Raw genomic sequence first — 23,476 nt, 5'->3', positions numbered from 1 at the left:
CATTGGTTGCGATTAAGAAAACAGTCAATATTCAAATTATAGAAAAAGAATTGTTCTTCCAATGTTATCGGAATTTTTCCGTTGTGAAAGCAAGTATTTTTTACGAACTTATCGTAATTTCAGAAGCTAAAATCTTTTTTTTTTAGATTATCTAACAGAACTAAATTCATTACCAGAAAAATCTAGAAAAAAGTATGAACAGGTCTATAAGTACTTTATGGACTGGTGTGCATCGAAGGGCTTCGATACCTACACGGAGGACGTAGTTTTCAAATACTTTGAGGATCTAGCTGTGACGTATAGCTCTTCGAGTATGTCGGTGTATTATTCGATGCTGAGGAGCACTCTAATAATTAACAATAACATAAACATAGAATCATATAACAAAGTGCGCACTTTTCTTAAAATTAAGTCCAAGGGATACAAGGGCAAAAAGTCGAAGCTGTTCACCCACGAAGAGATCGACAAGTTCATATTTGAAGCTCCTGACGAAATTTATCTTGCTACCAAGGTGGGTATAAAAATACTTCGTTGGAGCAATGAAAGTGATATAGTTATGATTGAAGGTTGCAATGATCTTTGGTATCATGGGTGCTTGTCGTACAAATGAGTTGCACGCAATAACCACCGATGATGTCCGGGATTTCGGTACTGCCATGATGGTCTCAATTCCAAGTCAGTCTTCCAAAGTGATTCCTCGTCAATTCACCATAACCGGTGCCTATTATCAGTATTGTGCTAACTACATGAAAATGAGGCCAGATAATTCTGTTTCCAAGTCGTTTTTCCTGAACTACCAAAAAGGCAAATGTACAGTTCAGAATATCGGTATTCATAAGATTGGTGCCATGGGAAAGGAGATAGCTAGGTTTTTGAATCTAGCGGATCCGCACATGTATACTGGTTACAGTTTTCGTAGATCTACTACTTTTAAGGCTATTCGATGAGCAAATAAATGGAACTTTAAAATTAAATAAAAAATGTGGTTTTGACTGGGTGGGCTACAGGTGTGATAACCATAGAACATACTGATAGACCTAGTACCATGTATGTATATAGTGGTTCGATTTCCGATAATCAATTTTTTTTCAAGACGTTTTCCCAAAGTTTTCAACATACGGTGTTTGGAAATAAAGGATTTATCATAACTCCATAAGCTGAACTCTCTCTTCTTTTAGATTATGTGACGGAATTAAATTCATTACCGGAAAAGTCTCGAAAAAAGTACGAGCTGGTCTATAAGAACTTTATGGCTTGGTGTTCATCTAAAGGCTTCGATACCTATACCGAGGATGTGCTCTTAACATACTTTGAGGATTTAGCTGCGACGCATAGATGTACGACTATGTGGGGCTATTATTCAATGCTCAGGAGCACTCTGATAATTAATAATAACGTTAACATAGAAACGTATCATAAATTACGCACTTTTCTGAAAACTAAGTCCAAGGGCTACCAGTGCAAAAAGTCCAAGCTATTTACCCATGAAGAGCTTAACAGGTTCATAGATGAAGCTCCGGACTTAATTTATCTAGCCACTAAGGTAGGTAAAAGAAGGCCTTTATTGAGGTAATGAAAGTGATAAATTTGTGATTCAAGGTCGCAGTAATTTTTGGTTTAATGGGTGCTTGCCGTAAACATGAGCTGCATGCAATAACCATAGACGATGTCCGGGATTTCGGTACTGCCATGATGATCACAATTCCAAGTCAAAGTTCCAATCTGATTCCGCGTCAATTCACCATAACTGGAGATTATTATCAGTACTGCGCTAATTACATGAAACTGCGGCCAAGTAATACAGTATCTAAGTCGTTCTTCTTGAATTATCAGAAAGGCAAATGCACAGTGCAGAACATAGGGATTAATAAGATTGGGGCTATGGGAAAGGAAGTTGCCAAGTTCTTGAAACTTCCAGATCCTCAGATGTATACTGGATATGGTTTTCGTAGATCTACTATTTTTAAGACTTTTCGATGAAGAAATTCCGAATGAAATGGCCTAGTAAAGTTGGTGGTGGCTTTGCATGTATGTGTGTATGTATGTATTTATTTATTTATTGGTGGCAGTTATACAAAAATTAATCTCATAGCTCAAGGTAAAAGCTTAAAAAGTAGGAAATTATGATAAAGAAAATTTGATCAAATTTCAAATCTTTACAAATTACATTTTGAATTGATTGACTTTTAATCGTATTTATTTGTTACAAATCTGCATTCCAGTTTTTGCCACATGTAAATGGGAGTGTCTTCTTTCGCGTACAAAATACATCTAATAATCTTTAAGAGGAATTAAGAATTTTTTACACAACTTTTGCTTCGAAGTTGTAACACATATACAGAGCGTCCCACATAAGAATGCACAGCACGAGGATATTGGAAACACTGCAAGAGGTGCGAAGTCTAACGAAAGGCTTATTTACAATTTCAGACGGTTCGATTGAAGGCGAAGATATTCCTGATACACCTGAAATTTTAGTTTTATTTTTTTTAAAATGTTTTTGGAATATCATTTCGTAGAAGATCAATGATGTTCATGATGTAACAAGAGAGAAAGATGTTACTTTCGTGTGGAAACGAATGCAGCCTTCAGTTTGTATATGTATTCTAATATATTGTTATTTTATATTGTTTTTCTTAAAAGCTGTTTATTATACACTTGTGCAAGAAATGTATTTATTTTTTAACAGACTAGTTTAAATGTATAATATTTCTAAAGTACTTATCGGTTAAAAATTCCATTAATCGATAAAACTAACATTTTTTTAATATAAACTAAAATATTAAGAATTTCGACCATAGCACAAGGCCTAAATAGTTAAATAATTGTAAAAAGGGGCCGTGACCAAATAAGTGTTCACATCCAAATCAAACTTAAAAATCAATTAACTCATTAAGGGATAAATGTCGATGAAGTGCAGAAAAATCGAAGTTTCAGAGTTCAATTCAAGAAATCTAAGGCTGCATTAAAAAAAAATTGGTTGGTCCTTGTTCCCTATTGTGAAGACTTGGATTCTGCCGACTAGGAATATCCCTGATTTTATGGGAAGTGGGAAACTTAATAGATTTTCAGAATTTTAAGAATTCTTTGGGCCGTTTCTAGCGGCCACCTTGTCTCATGATGACGCTATTTTATGTTTACATGTAGATTTCTGTACCATGGTCCCTCCAAATAATTTCTGAAAAATTGCATACATTTTCATCACTTCATCAAATTGTGAACATATTACATGACGAAAAATTCACATTTCACAAATTGTGCATTTTTGGGGAGAAATTGCTTTGCAGGAACATCCGCTGTATATTTAATAATTCCCATCGTGTAAGACCAATGCTTTATAGTTAGTTAACTCAGAGATTTATTCTCATGGTAGAAACACACATTTGTATTATTTTTGTAATTTAGTTTTTAATAATAAAACTTAGTTTTAAAAAAGATGTTTTGCAACTCAGTTCTTAAGTTATGTCAATGATGATGCCGCTAACTTCAATAAATTTTATTCCATGGAAATGAAGAAGTGGGTGTGGTGGCAGTGTGGGATCCATACAGGGGAGGATAGAAACCCACATTTGCAACATTTCTTTAATTAAATTTTTTTTTCTGTTTACAACAGGTTGCAATTTTTCTCCCCCTTAACTGACCATGTAATATTCTTTATTTTTCGCAATAAATTTTGATTGATTCCATTTTCCTCTTCTGTAACTCTCGTAATTCTGAAAGAAGCATTTGTTAGTTCTAAAAAGAGAGACAGTTGTTTTCTAAAGATATCTGAAGGTAATGAGTAATAAATATAATATGTATTTAACTTCCTCTTTTTTATAGATTTTGTAGCTGAACTGAGTTCATTACCAGAAAAATCTCGAAGAAAGTACGAGGTGGTCTATAAGAACTTTATGGATTGGTGCGCATCCAAAGACTTCACAACATATACGGAGGACGTGGTTCTAAAATACTTTGAGGACCTATCATTGACTCATAGCTGTGCGACTATGTGGGTGTATTATTCAATGCTAAGGAGCACTCTGATCATTAACAATAACATAAACATAGAAAAGTATGAAAAATTGCGCAATTTTCTGAAAATTAAGTCGAAGGGCTATCAGAGCAAAAAGGCTAAGTTATTCACCCAAGAAGAAATCGATACGTTCCTATTTGAAGCTCCGGACCACATTTATCTGGCAACTAAGGTAGGCCTGCGAAGTCTCATATTGCTTTAATGAAAGTCATACATTTGTCATTCAAGGTTGCAATCATTTTTGGTATAATCGGTGCTTGTCGAAGACACGAAATTCACGCAATAACCATTGATGATGTCCGGGATTTTGGTACTGCGATGACGGTTTCCATTCCGAATCAAACTTCCAACTTGATTCCTCGCCAATTCACTATAACCGGCGATTATTATCACTACTGTGTTAAGTACATGAAATTGCGGCCAGATAATGCAGTATCTAAGTCGTTTTTGTTGAACTATCAGAAGGGCAGATGCACTGTTCAGAATATCGGTATTAATAAGATTGGGGCTATGGGGAAAGAGGTTGCCAGGTTCTTGAACCTACCAGATCCACAGATGTACACTGGGGACAGTTTTCGTAGATCTGCTTTTAAGGCTATTGGATCCCGAGATAAAAGGAACTGAAGTTGACTCAAAAAGTTGGGCTGTAAGTTGAGGTGATATGAAAGTCTATAGTGAAGAAGAGTCGAAGTGATTGAAATTGAAGACATAGAAACAAAAATTGAATCAGGGGTTAAAATATTAAAGCAAAAATGATCTTTCTCGCTTTCCTTAAGATTCTGGCGACAACGGTTCCTTCTCTTCCAAATATATTGAATTTGAGGAGAATTAGTTATGTGCATTTCAGCCACTATTCACCATATTAAAGTTCACATTTGAATCTGATGAAAAATGTTTTCTTTATATATTGCTTTCTACCATGTTGTTTAACAACCTCGGCTCAACAATTAGGTTTTTATAACATATTTATTCTTAGTTTAATAAATATATAAATCCAGTATAGTATTTCGTTAATTAATATCCATTGACAGTCCTTATCTCTTTTTCTCGCACCTCTAGATAAACCACAACAGGTCCTCCATTACCCTAATTTTAGATCTCTACACAACCTACAACCAGCTGGAAAAGAACTCCTCGTCGATCTCCCTACCAAAATCCAATGGAAAACTACAAAGACTTCCTCAAGTGAATGACTATGTGGTGGTCAAACTTATTGCCCAGAGAAGTATTAAGCACTACGTTGCAGTGATTGTGTCCATAAGTGAGGAGGACGAGTTTGTGGCCAAGTTCATGAGGAAGTCACTTGGAAACAAGTTCACTTTCCCCACCACTGAAGACATTGCCAATATTGAATTGTATGAGATTGCTGAAATTTTGAATCAGCCTAGTATCAGCAATAGACAGCAGTATACGTTTAATGTCGATTTGTCTAAATATAAGAATATGTCTTGAATTCGCTTTTTGGGTAGTTCTTAAAATGTGTGTTTCTCAAAAGTCACAAGAAAAGATTTATGTGCCTTTAGAGGCTTTTGCACACAGTTAGGTATGTTTCGGGAAATTTGATGTAATTGCAATTTAACCCTAAATGAACGATTTCACCCTAAGTTTGTACTGCATCCAAGCAAGGCTTGTAAATTTTGAATTTTGTAGTATTCAGTTTTGACTTTTTTCCGGTCCATTTCTATTTTCGCGCATCTAAGTTGTGGTCCAATGGAATTGTTGCTTTTTGATGTTTAATCCGCAATTACGGTGAACATCAACTGCGACGAGGTGATGGTCAAAGGGATGTCTGGGGACGTGTTTTATGTACAAAAATACTTGTGGATAGATATAATATTTTCTATGGAAAATAGTGAAATTTCTTTCACTTCCGATTGAACCTGAAGTGATAAGGACTGCCACATGTGCCACAGCAAAAAGATTTTTTTTAGTTAAACGATTATAGAACATTTAAGGTTGGACAAGTTTTCAGAAACGTCCAGTATGCAGGAAGCTGGAAATGTGCGCAAGATAATATTTAGTTAAATGTTTAAATCAGACATACAAAATGTACTTCCATACAAAAATAGTTGCCATTTCATCCAATTCATCCATCCAAAAATTTCGTGGAAAAAAAGTGTATGTGGTTCCTAAGAAAATCAGCCCTTTCAAGCATTTCTACTTCTCCCCATAAGTCCTTCTGAGATTCTCAAATTTGGAAAACCTTGACCTTTATGTCATGAATATGACGCCAACCTCAGTGATGACGGAAGAACGGTAGCAGTTCCATTGGATCACGAAATACTTGATTGACAATTGTATAAACAATATATTGTTTTTTTCGATTATACGAATGAAATATTGCTTAAATGAGGTTTGAGTAGCACCTAGTAATTACGTAATGGGATAGGTTAGATTTGAAGAGAAAAACTTTTTGTTATGGATTTAGAGGAGTTTTTGTGAGAGTTAATTTGTATTTTCCTGAAGAATCTGACTTATTTTTTTGAGTGTTATCTCATTTTAAACCTCGGTTTCACATAGTGCCATATCTATTGAAAACATTTTTCTATTACATTCACTCTCTATTTGCGTTTTTGTTTCTATTGTGGGGCTCCGAAATACAGGGTGTAACATAAGTAGGGGCTTTCCTTTTAACACGACATAGATCTCAAAAAACTAAGCAATATTTTTATATAACATTTTTCTGAAACATCAAAAACAACCGAAATATGCGCCTAAAAATGTTTTAATAAGTACCACATCTTTAGCTACTGCTCACTCCGGTACTGGCTACAAAAGGCGTTCGAAATTGTCTCCATTGGTTTCATTTGCACAAATTGTCGCTCGCCTTATTCACGACTCTGTGCATGCTGTTAGAAAAGATGGTTTTTCTCTAATATCAACAACATGTCCACCAATTCGTGATTCAAGTAATTATGGGCCATTGTTAAATTAATAGTATCAATAATGATAGCTTATAAAAATAACATCTGGAGCTAAACTTCACGACCGATTTTTAAGCGTCACAGGCAAATTGCATAAAAACAATAAACATTAAATGTTTTTTGCTTGTTTACAATAGTTGATCATTTTTTGTGAGACATTCTATTCCCTTTACATTGAATTTACTATTTTCTGCAGGAATGGATTTAGATTTTACACAAACATTTATTAAAACTCATCTGCACATATTTCGTTTTTTTTTAAATTTGGAAAAAATGTTATATAAAAATATTGTTTATTTTTTTGAGGTCTATGTCGTGTTAAAAGGAAGACCCATACTTTTGTTGCACCCTGCATAGTCCAATATTCTAAGAGTTTAGTTTTGAACAATTTTCATTTATGTATATAGTTAGTTTCGTTTTGTCGCTGTGTGTTGCTGTGCTTTACATAATCATTAATACAAGATCCATTCTCCAAGAATTAAATTTCCCCCGTTCGACTCGTTCTTCATTGTTATACAATCAAAATGAATGTATTTGAAATATATGCTTTATTTTCCATTTAAATTATTTCGTTTTTGCTCATGACCCTTCTCCAGGAACGACACCAGGTCGAATTATTAACTTTACTGATGCTGCAGGAACTATATTTCAGGCACCATCTACTTTGACGTTGGCAAGACGCACTCAAAATTGATATTCGAACGTTTCGACTATTTCTTTTACGAAAGAACTTTTAATCAAACGAAGTGGAGGTGCTGTTCTTACTATCAAAGCAGATGCCGATCGAAATTAATCACCAGTGGTCGAGAAGTGGAGATCCAGGGACAGCACAACCATGACGAGGGACAAACGGTAAAGAGTTTGGAAAATTTGCTCTCTCAGAAAGTGTGGGTAGTACGTGATAAAGGCTCGCGAAAAGTTGATAAGAAGTAATTTTAGTACCATCAATTGTTCCTATTTGGTGAAGTTTGTGTTATTAGTAAGTAAGCTCATGATCACTGTTTTGTCTATGTTTATTTTGATTAAGGATGTGCTGTGATTTAGTTAGGTAGTACCGACTGAAGTTTCGCATTTACCAAGCTTTCTCCTTTTCACACCTTCAATATTACTTCACATCTATATACGCATATACTGCTGTGAACTTATTTTGCAAATAATAAAGACTGCGTTCATTTCACAACTATTATCTCTGAATTGCCCGTAAACACCATCCTCGAAACCTTTACTGTAAAAATTTCCCTTTCAGGTGTAATTTATTACAACCTCGGCTACAAACACCCCAAAATCATCTTTGAGGGGGTGGACTACAGGATCGATTTCAAGGCAGCTGGAAGGACCTCTTGGAGGTGCAGCTACTACTACCGAACCAAATGTAGGGCCAAGTTGTCCACTAGTGGACAGGTAGTTCGGTTATACGGGCAGCACAACCACCAACACAGGACTGATTTGTATCCAATGGACAATGCGAAACCCCAGATGGTGACTGTTATCAGAGAGAACAGGATGCAACCATTAAGATGGGTTCGACCCCACACCGAGATCGTTACCATGCCTGAGCATGTGATCAGCCATATTGATCCCTCTTTGTTGAATCCTACAAGTTATTAGTGTTAACGTGATGCTGTAATGGTAGAGTAGGAGTAGTTTCGATTGTTGGACTAGTAGTTTTCAATGGTTTCAATAGTTTTTTTTAAATGTTTTAAGGCTACGTTACGCCATTACGCGCTACAAAATTTGAGTTGGCAAGTTTGATATAAAATATTTTAATCAGGTATGGGACGAAGCCAGATAATTCCTATGATGGAACGCTCATGTTGTATATTACATGTATGTTCCATGGAAATATTGCTAAACATGCTGGTTTGGGTTCCATCATAGGAGAAAATATAAGTTTAGAGTGTATGTTGATAAGTTTAATATAGTAAAGTTAATTCAAGCATGAACAGCTATCGGTGCAACCTGGTGAAACCTAATCAACCATAATAAAGGGGAAAGTAATTAAAATTATATTTAAGTTTCTTTTGTTATTTACTGTGTTTATACGAATATGTAATATTGAATAATACCTTTAGAGCTTTTTGTATATTGAAAACTTCAAAATCTCTAGATTAAAATCCTGATTTCTCCACACTGATGAAAACTTGATGTGGTTTTGTCTTGGATCAATCTCGATTTTAACTATAGATAAAGTTTAAGTTCTTATTTGCAGGAGAACCTAAGAAGTTTTATTAAGAGATTAAATGTTGATTTTTATGGATTATGTAATTTTTAGAAACTGTAGATCCAGTAAGGATTTAAAGCTCTAAACATTGTGGCAACAAGTTATAGAAGAACCTGCGATCGAATAAAAAAACCTCTAGAGTGCTTTGGAAACAAAATTTGTACTTAAAATGCCTCGAACAAAAGAGTTTCAAGGCACTCTAAACGGTTTTTTAAAATTTATCACTCGTTTTAAATGTTAAATAATTTTTCCTTGAAACTATAACTACTGAACTTGTATTATTAAATGTTTTACCAGAACGTGATTTTGTTCTGTTCAAACACCCAATTTTATATCTCGCCACGTTGTATCACGCGAATTGCAAGATGAGTTGATCGTCTATCTGCACGTTGGAATTGCTATCTGGATCTTCCAAATATTTCCCAACTTTGAAGTTTTCACTATTGAGCACCTAACTTGGAAACTCAAGGATAGTATGAATAAAGTAAAAAATCAAACAACCTCTGAGAGTTCCGGTAAATTAAGTTAGGAAGCAGGGCGAAAAAAACCTTAAGGTAGGGCGAATATCTCTAAAGAGATGACTGTTTCTGTTTGTTTTTCATTTGATTATTTTTTATTTGCTTAACGAAATTGAAACTTTCACAACATCCGAACATGCATATTCTAGAACTTTTGCTGCGCATGAACCGAACCCTGAAATATTGATTTTCTAGCTAGACACAACGGAGGTCAAACGGGAGCTTAAAAAGCTCCCCATAAAATTTTTTAAATAATATTTATCTCGGACATATAAGTTTATAAGATTCCAGCTGCAGTCTCGAATTTCAAATCGATAACACCCTAATAAAAATCCCTTTCCTGGCATTACATTCTTATGACCATCTACCCCACTTTCAGATACCATATACTTCGATGTTGGCACTAAACTCCCGAAAATCGTGGTGGATAGCTTTGATTTTAACATGGCCAGGAAATCAGCCACGAAAACCACCTGGATCTGTTCCAGTTATTTTAAGACGAAATGTAAGACTAGAGCCACAACTTGTGGAAGAGTCGTTTATATCACTGGTCCCATGCACAACCACGAACCCAGACCTGCCAAAAATAAGAGTACCAATGTCATGGTTTCGCAACAAGTTACAGTGTGCAGGGATTATAAGTTTTAAGTGAATGTGGTGGGTTGTAGATACCTTTTCTCTTGTCTTTTAAGTTGGTTTAACTCATGTTTTGTACGTACTCGTGTATAGTTTCTCTTGTGGGAACCGTAGTGTGTCGCTTAAAAAGGAATAAGAAAAATTGTGGCCCCAGGAAAAATTTTCATATTGCAGGTTATGCAAATAAGTTGTTTAAACTGTACCAATAGGTGCATTAAAAACGGCTTTACGTGACGTAGTTGAGTGAGTACCGTCCTATAAAATTTAAAAACAGTTAAAGTACAATATTATTAGGGTTAAGAAAGCTATTGCAAAGAACCATTTTGTAAAATTGGGAACATCTTGGTATACCTTTACTTATTTGAAGAAGCCTCATTAATAAATTTAGGAAACGATAGATCGATAGACAGTCGCACTTAAGTCTGAAGGGCTCATGTTGATGTAATTTCTTCCGATTTCTCGATCAGAATCTCATTTCCTAAAAAGGGACCTCGATATTTTAAAAAACTATGCTACAACCAGTTCTTCTAGATTACGGTCTATGTAGAATTGTTAACAACAATATGGCTGCGATCAGCTGATGACTGTGAAATAATACTCTGTAGAATAATACTCCGTAACAAGTGATGGAGTGAATCCATTCCACAGTCATTTTCACTTTCGGAATGAGTAATTTCTGACGAAATGTTAGAGCAAATATTTTATATCGTTCTCAGTCAGTGTTAACAATTATTTATACCAAATCTTGTAGTTTAGTGTTTGTAGTTATGCCACATAATAGGTGTAATAAATAATAAACACGACCTTATCGGCAATTGTTATTTCCATTACTAATAATAACAATAATAACGTATAATATACAGTAATGTAGAGGGTGCCTATTTTTCTGTGTTCGGGAAAGGAAAATCGAATGATTGAATGGTCGTCACCATCTCGGTTTTGTAGATACGGAATGTTTTTGCAAACTCTGCATTTTGAGAGAAACAAGTGTCTTTCTCAACTACATGAATAACGTTTGGTTTAATTTGGAACATTTCCCGGTATAATCGTCTCAAACAATGGAGACATCTATTGGCCGGCTCGTTCACCGGATCTTTCCCCATTGGATTATTATTTATGGGTAACTATGAAAAGCTCTGCTTATAAGTCTGTACCCGCTGATATTAATGAACTGCGGTGGATATTACAACTTTAAGGACCAAAATAACAAGAAGAAACGTTTTAAGGCCAATGCGGAATTTAAGAAGACTCATAGAACTGTGCTTCGAAGGGAAGGATAAACCCTTTGAGCAACTCTTATGATTTGCTGCGTTCCTTATCTCTTTTTTTATATGGAAGTTTCGAAGAACGTTTTGACAAAATTTTAGTTTTTTAGGGAATTTTTCAATAATCAAAACGGTATATTCTTGAACTTCAAATTGCAGAACTATATCCCAATTTAACCGTATTTTTCATGGTTACCTAGATGTTCATGTTTGAGCTTCAGAAATGGACACCCTGTATAGACATTACAGTGTCATCATAAAAACCCTTGGGCTCGATGGATTATGGAAATTTCCCTTTTCCTCCTTTTCCCTCCCTAAGTCATATACATCCCAAGACCGTATCAAACCTTGACATGTAGCTGAAAAAATAAAAATTTGTAGGTATTATTTACTTCGATGTAGGCCAGAAAAAGCCGAAAATCGTGATCAACGAATATGATTTTTTGTTGCGCAAAGAAGAGCCAGGTGCTACTTCCTGGATTTGCGCACAGTACTACCATCCCAAAGGTGATAGATGTAAGGTGTATGTTACAACCACCAAGGGAGTTGCGTACATTTTTGGGCAACACAATCACTTACCCAGGGCAACGGATAGAAACTATAATAATATGAAATCTCATAAAGTTCCTTTTATTTATCAATAGCAGGAAATTGTTGCTATGTTAATTGAATTTTATTTTAGTTAGTGCTAACATGAGAATCCAAAGTGTTAGTTAGTTTTACATAAAGGTGGTTGTAATGACACAAAATATACATTTTGTAGTATTATTTATGTAACAATTTCTGTGTTTGACTTTGTCCAATTGATCCCTCAGATGAGGTAGGTAAGTTACATGCATTCTACTTGGCATGCGGAATTGAAGTCCTGACCTTATTCTGGATATTTAACATTTCATCAGCATTCAAAAATAAATTTATATAAAGTTGCTTTCGCAGGAAGCTCTGGAACAGTTTCTTGGAACGTTTCCTAAATATGGGTCCATGGATGGATGGTGTTTGCATTTCGTAACTAGTTACGAAATGAAATCGCCCCTTTCATTTCGCAGGTAGTTACCGAATGAAAAGATCGTCTGCGTAAAAAACTCGTTAATATATTGTTATACCATCTCACTTTGTATTCCTTAATCTACTCAAAAATTTCATATATTGACGTTCTATCCCGTTTCTAAGCAGAACAATACATATAGGTACCTGTTTAAACTAATATTCCAGGCTTAATATACTTCGACATGGCCACCAAGAACCCGAAGATAATCCTTGATAGAAACTTTTTTCTGGTGCTTCGTAAGGAACCAACGAGGACCATATGGATGTGTACCATGTACTTTAGACATAAGGCAGACAGGTGTAAGTGCAGGATAATGACCAGTGGGAAGGATGTCTATGTTACTGGAGTGCATAATCATGAGGATACTGCCACCTCTGTGAATAATGGCCTGTCGCAGTTAGTTAATATAATTCGGTATTAAGAGTATCGATTTTTTAATCAAAAGTGTCTTTCAGGAAGCGGCTACATCTTTTTAATTAAAGTTTAATAAACGTACTTCAAGCACTGAATTGGAATTTTCATTTCTTACATCAAATTGTTGAGTAATTTTAATGCTTGTTACGTCTGTGGCAGAGTTTTTTACAAACCTGTACCTCGATTTAAACGATCTAGAGTAGTTGCGATTACTGAACCGGCAATGTCAGGAACTTGCATCAATCCTGAGACTCATGCTGCATGCTGAACAGGTGATAATCTATTTAATGTGGTAATTATCCCTATTAATTTAAAGCAAACTGCTGGCCAAATGGAGCGAAATGGTTTTAAAAGCGAATTTTAGTACCGAACTCGAAGCTCTCTCAATTTTCCTACATAATGATGCTAAAAATTTAAATTTAAATATTCTTAACTATTATGATTTTAAACAAAAGTCTAATCCACCATTATAGTACGTAAAATATACCGATTTGGGACAATTTAACCGATCTTCTATCTCTTAGGGGTTTCGAGGTCCCCTTGCTCACCTTCGATATTGCAAAGTAAAAACAAAATGTTAAAACTTGGTATCAGTGCATTATTATGAGCGTAATTATGTCTCTTAATGTATCAAGAATTTGTATTCTTTGAAATAATAATCATTTTTTCAAAAATTCCTCTTGATCCTGATGAATTCATGAAATTCGAGTGAGACAATACCGAATCCAAATGATGAAAACAGTTACAGGAATTCCGTGCTAAAACGTAATTTTGGATCATTCGAACGGAATAATTGCTCTAATGGCATTTTGGTTATAGAGCCATTGAACCTGGCTTGAATATCCGGGACTTTAGATACCCGGCAAATTACTCCAGGTACGCGCCTACCGATGCTTTTAGATCCTTTAAATTCCAAATTTGGTACCTATTAAAATACATTTGACCAGCAGTCTAGTAAAAATATTGTTTTAACACAAAACCATTTCTAGTGGAAACATCCGTGGTATATTTCGATTCAGGCAACAAGAACCCAAAGCTGATAGTAGATGGTCAGGCTTATCGGGTTCTCAGAAAATACGGAAACAAGACTGTGTGGCGCTGCACTGAATACTTTGGTACCAGAACTGATAGATGCAAGTCGCGTCTCAGCACCACCGGTAAGAACATCATCATCAGTAGCGATCCTCATAATCACGGGATTATCCATAAGCTGGATAAATTTCATCAAAGCATGAAGTGTACCAATGTGAATATTATTCGAGAAGTGCTGGACGAATATAGAGACATTTTCAAATAACGTTTAAGAGTTTTTTTTAATGTATAACCCAATTTTTTGTATTTTTTCTAAATAATTTTTTTGCCTTCTTCAAAATGAAGTGTGCAAATCTCAGCAGATGCTTTGAAAAGCGGAAGAATGGAAGGAGAACCCATGAAAACTAACTAGCATCCAATTATTGGTGCTGGGAAAAAGGAAGAACCTGGGGACTGCGTTTTTTTTAAGGCGCATTAAATCCTCCCACCGTGTTACGCTGTTCTCTACTAAACCTAAAGCTATGAAACTTGGCAAATGTTCATTTGGTACCACTAAATTCATACTTATAAATCAACCGAGTAAAAACAACTTGCAAAAAGCCCCGAAGTGGAGTTGTCTTTTTCAAGATTTTTTTACGCTCCTCGTGTGTAAATGTTTGCAATTTTTGCACGCCATTTTAAAGTGACATATCAATTTTTACACTAGTGCAAAGAAACACAAAATTGAAGAAGATAAATACATCTTTTAGGACCACCTCTCTAATACCAATATTGTCTTAACACAAAACCATTTCTAGTGGAAACATCCACGGTATATTTCGACTCAGGCAACAAAAACCCAAAGCTAATAGTGGATGGTCAGACTTATCGGGTTATCCGAAAATACGGAAACAAGACGGTGTGGCGCTGCACTGAGTACTTTGGTACCAGGACCGACAGGTGTAAGTCGCGCCTAAGTACCACCGGCAAAAACATTATCATCAGTAGCGATCTCCATAATCACGGCATTGTCCATAGACTAGACAAATTTCACCAAAGCATGAAGTGTAATAACGTTAATATTGTGCGGGAAGTATATGGCGAATATAAAGATCTCTTTAAGTAATTCTAAAGGTTTCTATGTAGTTGCAGCCAGAATGTTATCGACTTGAGGTGTTTACTTAGTGTTCTGTTGTAGGCTACATTTATTTTGACGTTGCCACCAAGAACCCAAAAATAATCCTGGATGAGTACGAGTATCTCATCTATAGAAAGGAAACCAACAAAACAGTCTGGATGTGCACTCATTATTTCAGATCTAAAGCCAACAGGTGCAAGTCTAGGATAGTCACTACCGGGCGAGTTGTAACTGTGAGTGCTGATCACCACAATCACGAGCATAGTGTTAAACCTGAAAGATACAAAAACATGCTATCTCAGGAGGTCACCATCATCAGACAACCCTTAAACGAGACATGTTGAGCGTCTTCCTTAACACTTCTGTAATAAGCATTAAATTTATGATAATTTTCCAGTGATATTGAAAAGTTCTGAATTTTAGGTATAATATATTTCGAAATGGGAGCTAAAAAATTCAAAAATCATAATTGACCACTTCGATTTTTTGATTTACAAAAAGAAGACGAGATAGATCACATTGTTGTGCACCCATTATTTCAATGCCTGAATTGTGAGATGCATATGCAAAACAGTTACAAGTGGCAAAAACGTCAACGTTTTAGGATTACATAATCATGATCCTAAACCCTGCCAGTCAAAGAAAATGTTCCCTCAGCCGGTTTATATTACGGAATACCCCAATACGACTTTATAATGGTTCCAGTTTTTTGGTCTTGTAGTGTAGATGATAGTTACAAATTGTGTTTTTTTTCAAGTAATATATTATCTAGACATGACTTTTTTACCAGAAATTCAAATATCGTTTCTGGTAAAAATGACTGGAGTAATTCTTCCCGAATTTGATGTTTATTCATTAGACTAATTATTCAAAGATTATTCATGGAGTTAAACCTAAACTTTTTGATTGCCAGTATTTCTTTGCATGCCTCTACTATTCAAATGTTAGCACTGCATCATTACGTTTTACGTTCCTGTAATTTATTTTCCCAGCCCGTAAATTGTATTTTACGCGTTCGTATACCTAGTTGCGGTACTTTTCTCGTGCCCGTGTTTTTTCATGCGTACATAGTTTATATTTTACGTGCACGTAGTTTACTTTGTATGCATTTCTATTTTTTTTAGTAGATATTGTTTGGTCCCAGGTCTGTTTTTCATAATTCGTAGATCGACAGAGGTTACTATTGATTGACGTTGTAAACGTGACGCAATTTCCCTCATGAAAAAATTTACCAAACCTAAATGCTGAAAAGTTATTCGACAAGAAACAGAACAAGGGTTGGTGTGTATGGTCCGCCCTGTATACTATATTTTTGTGAGTTAGTACACCAAATCAAAAATTACGCAAATACATATAATCTGTGAGGAAAGCATTCATTTCAAAGCTTCTTTATAATATTTCACACGTTTCTAAATTTCCAGGAACTATTTACTTCGAAAGGGGGCTTAAAAATCCCAAGATAATATTGGACGATTATCATTACCGATTGACAACGAAAATGGAAGGCAAGACGTTATGGCGCTGTAGTCAATACTATAACGTTGTAGACAAACTTTCAAGATGTGCAAGCAAAATCGTTACTTCCGGACGCAAAGTTTTCGTTTACGAGTCCCACAATCATCTTCCTAAGAAACGTAACGATAAAACTTCCAACATGTACCCACAAGTTGTTACCATAGTTAGGCATTAGTTGAGTCCATCCAGACCTTTGTAAAGCTATTAAAGATATTTCTTGTTTTATTTCCAAGGAACCATTATCTGCCCTTATTGTTAATTAACTTGATCAACCATTATCGTTAAATATTTTATTCTAGTGTCCAAGGTGCATTTCCGGAAATCCTCCAAATCTGTAAACCTGGTTTTCCAGGGAAATTACTACTGCATTAACAATCGCTTTCAGAGTAGAACCGTATGGATTTGCACCTACTACCGCAAGGCCCAGTGTAAGGCTAGAATCATCAGTTCTGGCAATACCCTCATCTGCAAGTACGCCCATAATCACCCCAATAACGCAACTGACATCGATCTCAACAGCCTTAAAAGTCAAATAGTTAATGTTATTTATAGTGATGGAAAATTTTTGAAATTTTGAAGGTGTGGGCGAATATTCACGAAAGTTCGCGAGCATTCGCGAGATATATGGTATATTAGGAATTGCAGAAACTGTGAAAAAATATGAAACTTTACAGAGTTGTAAACCGCAATTCAAGCACTTTAGGACTTACGAATAATTCCCTTCAAGTCAATTTGAGAAATATACCTTATTCTATTGTGTTCTGAATTCGAAATCACCCTGTACATCGATCTGATTTGATTCTTGAACTGATATTTCTAGTTATAATTTTTTGCCGGTGATTGTCCACCACGGCAACATTCGCATCAATATTGGTAACGAACTTTCGCGAAAGTTTACCTGCCGATGTTCGCGACTCGCATTACTAGTTATTTATAAGTATAAAACTTAATTTAGTGATTTTGTGTTGCTTACTGTGCATAGCATTATTTTATAGGGATAATTTACATTTGTGCTGGTCGAAAATACCCTCAGATAATTTACAACAAATTCCTCTTCAATATGGAGCGGCAGGGTCCTGATAAAACTTACTGGCTGTGTGTTGGGAAGAATAAGAGTAGGTGCCGGTCTAAATTGATTACAAGTGGTTCGACGTTAATGGTTAGGAAACCACCACATAACCATCCTCCATTAACTGAGTTTCCTACAATTTTATCGAGTCAAGATGTAACTGTTGTTTTAGATATAGAAGCTGAAGCTACGTGAAACTTGAATAAATGACGCTGAGTTCCATCGTTGTTCTTCATTGGCAGCCCAACTTCTCCTCTTCTACCTAAAACACATCAACCTCAAGGTCTTCTTTTCCCTTAACGCCTATTGTTTCTGAGATGGTCAACTTTTTGGTATTTTTTCTTTAAAAGGAAGGGACATGAATTTAATTAAATAACAATGAATTAGCAGCTTGATAATGATAACACTTTCTTCGTCTAGTTGTTAACGTTCCAAGACCAGTTCCAATCAGTCAATGAACGTACTGGGCTGAACTAACCCAAGCTACCCTTCGAGACGATAGGCTTTAAGACTAATTAGCAACCATAATGTTTTTTATAGGAATAATTTAAGTTTGTGCCGGTCGCAAGTATTCTCAGAGAATTTACAATAAGAACCTCTTCAACACGTCCCAGCATCGTCTGAATAACACGTACTGGAACGTGCGTTTCGAAAGGTAAAACTAGATATCGGACAAAACTAATTACAAGAAGTTCGATGTTGGTGGTTAGGTATCCAACCCATAACCATCCTCCATTGAATGAACTCCCCCCCATTTTATCTACTCAAAATGTAACCGTTACTTTAGACGTTGGGGACGAGTGCTGAGGGTATGACCGATACGTTAAGGTTAGTTGTTATTCACCAGGGGTCAATGATTTCAGGAAATAAATAATTAATATTAAAGTTAAGCCCTCATTTCTAACGTTATTGAGTTGCAACTCCGTCCTTCACATTTCTCTTCTTATCATATTAGAAATTTTCCACGGATTGGCATTCAACGGTGGCAGCAAGTAAAGCCACCGCAGTAACAATATCAGTTTTAGTAATAAATTCTTGACGAGTGTCTTACACAAAAATGTGGCCTCATTCTCCTCTACATCTACTTTATACGTTTTACATAGGACACTAATCGAAGATACACTGATCTCAGCAATTGGCGGTCAAGGTGAACAGATTATGATGACGAAACTGGTCGAAAAGTCACGTTACAAACTGTAGAATGTTAGAATTATGATGGACGAGTCGAAAGGCCAAATTCGGGATTTATCTTGAAAACTAGCCTTGAACTAGCACATCAATGGAACAAATCTTCACAGAACAGCATTTTTTCACGTAATTTGATCCGGAGTCGGGCTTGAAGTTAGGAAAATGCGAAATTTACATATTCCCTTTTCCGGAGGGATCTGTCGTAAGTAATTCAATTCTATGTACTAGCTACTGATCATTTTTACAGTTTGCCAATGTAGAGTATCGTTTATTACATCGAGACGCATTTTCCACGCGTAGATGACACGGGAATTTGTCACGCGTGGAAAAATTCTACTTTCCGGGTCCGTGATGACATATGTACTATTTTTTTTTCTGATGCCTATCTAAGAATTAAGAGGATAATACTGTAATGCTTCTAATATTGGGAAAAAAATTAATGACTGTTTTACTTTGTTACTGTGGAAACATGTTTATGTTATTGATTCGTTAGATCAAACATAAAATGTGGATAACGAAAATTTTTCAGCTGTAACTGGCCATAAAAAAATATTGTACGTCACGCGACCGAAAATGTATTCAGGCTCGAGGCCTCGCCTGCTTGGCTCGCCCTGCGAAACCTATTTTCCCGTGCTGTAACGTAAATAACTATTATTCATGTTCCTCGTTCTAAACCTTCGTCGGTCGCGCCTTGGCACTCTGTGCCGCGGTTTTGCACATTTTGTTTATTCTATTTGTTGCACGTCCTTGCCCTTTCAACAGGTCTATTGGGTCTCATTGAGTTTGATTGGGTAGTCGTTGGTACCAGTAGGTGATTGTAGGAGACCGAACGGTCATGTAAGTAAAATTGGTTATTACTTTTATTTCCTGGTTAGATTTCTGAAACTTTTCTTTTTTTAGTTGTCGGTCGTGCAATTTAATTTTTGGGTTCGAATAATGAGAATGATAGCAAAAACGGAAAAATGTGTGCTAAGAGCCATTCGCTCAAAAAGAGTTAGCGTTATAAACTTTGGCTAAGTTTAAAGAGTAAACGTTCGTAAAATGCGGTCATCTCTGATTTTCGTTTTGACCTTTGAAAAACAGGGTGAGAATAGTTATTTTAAGCCTTTTCTAGTAGCGGTCATCCTCTCAGTAACATCAAATTGCGCGATAAAAGAAGTTAAAATCCCACTTTCATTTATAGCGCCAGCTAGCTACTGAAAACCGGAAATCCACCATTTATACAACTATTATACACCTAAATTTCAGCTTCCCTTTCCTAGCAACTATTCAATTTTATGTCGGTCGAGAGAACCTCATAATAATCTACAGCGATAAAATATTCAAACTGAACCGCTAAGGGGTGGATAGAAGTTATTGGGAATGCGTTTCGAAAAGAGAAACGAAATGCCGGGCTAGAATAATCACCAAGGGATCTATGCTATGTATTTGGGAAAGCTTCCACAATCACGAAACACCCACCAGATTTCCTAGAATTATTCACAATAAAATTATAATTAATCAATTAATTTCTTTAGTGGAGTTATTAAGAAGGAAAAAATTACTAAGTGAGGCTTCTGTGAATAGTTTGCATTTGATGTCGGACTATGCGTATTTACTAATTTTTTTATTAATTTCATTTTTGTGATAATAACAGTCTTTTTGTGTCTTGTCTAGGCATCGTAGGTATGGTGAATTTCTGCGCAGGAAGGAAACAACCTCAAATGATTTTCAACGGTTACCTATACAAAATAAAGGATAAAGCTGCGGACAGAACCTACTGGGAATGTGTAAGGAGGTTGAAGTCTAATTGCAAAGTAAGAATAACAACGAAAGCGTCATTGCTGATCATTAGCGAGGACCACAGTCATCCTCCTGCAGACAACAATCCTCCCATCTTGTCTAGTCAATGTGTGACTATCGTTAAACGAAAACCCTTCAGAACGAATGACATGAAAAAAGTCTGTTATTAAATTGTAAATAAAAGTTACAAATTCAATTGATTAATATCTTACCAAATAGAGTTTGTCCAACCATCAACTTCAACTGGTTAAACTTCCGGCAACTTATAGGGGTGGTGTACTTTTCTGCTGGAAGGAAGCTGCCTCAAATGATCTACAACAATTTTATCTACATCATTAACTATAAAGCTGCAGATCGCACTTACTGGGAATGCGTGCAGAGGACCAAAATTAATTGTAAGGCGAGGATAATTACCAGATCGTCCTCGATAACTGTTACGGAAGGACACAATCACAATCCTGCAGACACGCTTCCACCAATTATAACTAGTCAAAGTGTGAATATTATTACTAAGAAGAGACGTTAAACTTAGGGAAAGTTAATAATATCCTGATAGTTGTAGCTAAATTTATTTTAATAAAGATCATAGAGCTGCAAGTCTTCTTTCAAAGGAGAGTAGGTTATTGCATAGGGGCTGTTCTGTATATCCTGACACATCGATCCTACCTTTCTTCATAAAATTACCTGAGCAGTCCCACCCTTAAATATGTACTTAACGTTTTGGAACATTCTGCATATTCATAGATCTCCTCTTTTGTCAAACAGGGTCAAAAAGAAGCTATTCGTATTAACAGCGATATTAGAGGTATCAATATCATCATTAACATTACCATTTATACTGTATTCGCATGTTATACAGATTGATTAGTGATGTAATGTAATTCAGCATCGTAGATAGCCCTGCGTTTAAAATTAACCTTTGATGAGGACTATCTTTCGGGGCACACTTGACAGAAAATGGACTAAAAAATAATTATTAGACTGTTACCCTCTAAAGTGCGACACCCTGTAGATGAAAATGAGGAAAGCTCTTGGATTCTACGCTCCAAAATCTTAATGACTCTTTTACTTTTCAGAATACTGAAAAACAGATATTTGAAAATGGATATTTTAAAAAATAGCCTAAACCTGGTTTAACCAGGGCTAACCTCTTAACATCTCTCCACCTTAACTAACACTTTAGAAATTACAGAAAAAGGATGTCCTGATAAGGTGAACGTCGCACTGTGTCCAGTGTTTACACTATATTTTTCTATCTCAATTTTTTTTTCAATTCTCCATCCGGGGGAATAAAATGGAAATAAGTGTTTTTTTTTCTTTTCACCAATTTTCCTTGTAGGTTATGTCCATTTCTGCGCTGGTTTGAGGAAATATCCGCAGTTGATTTTTGAAAATTATCAATTTCGAATTAACTACAAACGAGAAAAGCGAACGTATTGGGAATGTGTACAGAAAGCTGCAAATTGCAGGGCACGCATAATTACCGAAACATCTACCATTTTCTATAATGGAACACACAATCATGACCCTCCTACCAATTTGCCATCAGTGGTAACTTCTCAGATAGTGAACGTTGTCAGGAGGCCTTTTTCAAGCAGAAAAGTTTAATTTTAATAAAATATTGTATTTATGTATTATATACAGTTTGTTGAAAACTTGTGATTTTTTGTCCCTCCTCCCAGGGAACTGCTTTAAAGTGAACCAAAAAAATTGGTGAAGCTTAGGGTGAAATTTACGCCCCTGTTTGATTAATTTTTTCTGGTCAGATGTTAGATATAGACTTGATCGATTAGATCCAAATTTATGGCACCCTGTGCAGAAATGCCCCATTATATGATTGAAATCGTTTTTAATTTACTTCTACGTAAATAACTCGTATGGTGGTTTAATGAGATGATACCATGCTTTTTCCTGTATAAAGAAGAATTTTGGAGGGAACTCCAAAATTTGAATACCACTAGGAATACAAGTCAGGGTGATCCTTCGATAATCACGGTGAATTGTGGTCAGACTTTCATCTCATTACCTTCAGTGGCTCATACGGTTGCTGAATGATTTGAATGGCTTCTCATTTTACATTTTGTTAAATAAAATAACATAATATATGGTAGGGTTTTCTCTGTGTGAGGAAGGTTTTCAGCGATAGCTCTAGAAATTGGAAAATGCCGATAAACCCCAATTCATAGCGATCTTTTGCGTTGTTGTCAGCACTTCCTGCACTCTTGATCGAACTTTGTTTTTGAAGGGTTTCCACTACCTATCTTGCCTGATTACCTGTATAACTGCGTCCCTTAGAGACTTGGAAAATCGAAAAAACCTCCACAGCAATCGAATTCCACACACCCTGACCACAAGGTCAGCCTTTTAGGAAGGACCACGACTCATTATTCTACCTTTAACCGGTTATACAAGGCGATTTGAGAAGGTTTGCCTCAAATATTTTAAATGAAAGCACATTACTAATACTAAGACTAGATGTGATCCGGAGGTAGAACTGAAGGCACAAACTATACGAAAAAATAATGTTTCTGATAGCCGACGGAGGCGTCTTTGTTAACTTTTCAGATTTTGGTTTAGACCGATGTGTTATCATTTTGTTGCAATACGTATCTAATAAAATTCTTATTAAATAACTTAATTATTTTCTCAAATATCTGGCGGCGTACAGCTAAGCCCTTATGATGATGTTAATGTCAACTTAGCGTTTAAAACACTGACAACAGTATATTTCT

At 35.7% G+C, this 23,476-nt stretch overlaps 2 protein-coding genes across 16 annotated transcripts in view; both read left to right on the top strand.

Moving 5' to 3' along the window:
- Positions 1-23,476, top strand: part of LOC136415792 (protein tramtrack, beta isoform-like) — a 108,022-nt gene that overhangs the window by 25,369 nt on the left and 59,177 nt on the right. Inside the window, exons 4-5 of one of the 15 annotated variants that reach the window (XM_066400604.1) lie at positions 3,823-4,187; positions 4,244-4,701. The exons of 13 other annotated variants lie outside the window; for them this stretch is intronic. In XM_066400604.1, the coding sequence (XP_066256701.1) occupies positions 3,823-4,187; positions 4,244-4,639 (761 nt within the window). In that variant the 3' untranslated portion in view covers positions 4,640-4,701. Of the gene's footprint in view, positions 1-1,178; positions 1,544-1,599; positions 3,438-3,822; positions 4,188-4,243; positions 4,702-23,476 lie in introns of those variants that run through there. One more of the 15 variants, XM_066400606.1, reaches the window with a different exon arrangement.
- Positions 47-981, top strand: LOC136415797 (uncharacterized). Its single transcript, XM_066400620.1, has 3 exons — positions 47-89; positions 147-511; positions 567-981. The coding sequence occupies exons 1-3, from the start codon at positions 62-64 to the stop codon at positions 945-947; spliced, it is 774 nt and encodes a 257-aa protein (XP_066256717.1). The 5' UTR covers positions 47-61; the 3' UTR covers positions 948-981.

This window comes from Euwallacea similis, chromosome 21 (assembly GCF_039881205.1).
Source record: "Euwallacea similis isolate ESF13 chromosome 21, ESF131.1, whole genome shotgun sequence".
NCBI classification, from domain to species: domain Eukaryota; kingdom Metazoa; phylum Arthropoda; class Insecta; order Coleoptera; family Curculionidae; genus Euwallacea; species Euwallacea similis.
Note: the sequence above shows the minus strand (reverse complement) of the source record. Positions and strands in the feature narration are given on the sequence as shown.

Bases quoted from the DNA above. Each gene is read 5' to 3' on its own strand.
- LOC136415797 (XM_066400620.1), top strand. From the start codon at position 62: ATGTTATCGGAATTTTTCCGTTGTGAAA. The intron at 90-146 runs GCAAGTATTTTT...TTTTTTTTTTAG, and splicing joins GGAATTTTTCCGTTGTGAAA to ATTATCTAACAGAACTAAAT. The intron at 512-566 runs GTGGGTATAAAA...TTATGATTGAAG, and splicing joins AAATTTATCTTGCTACCAAG to GTTGCAATGATCTTTGGTAT.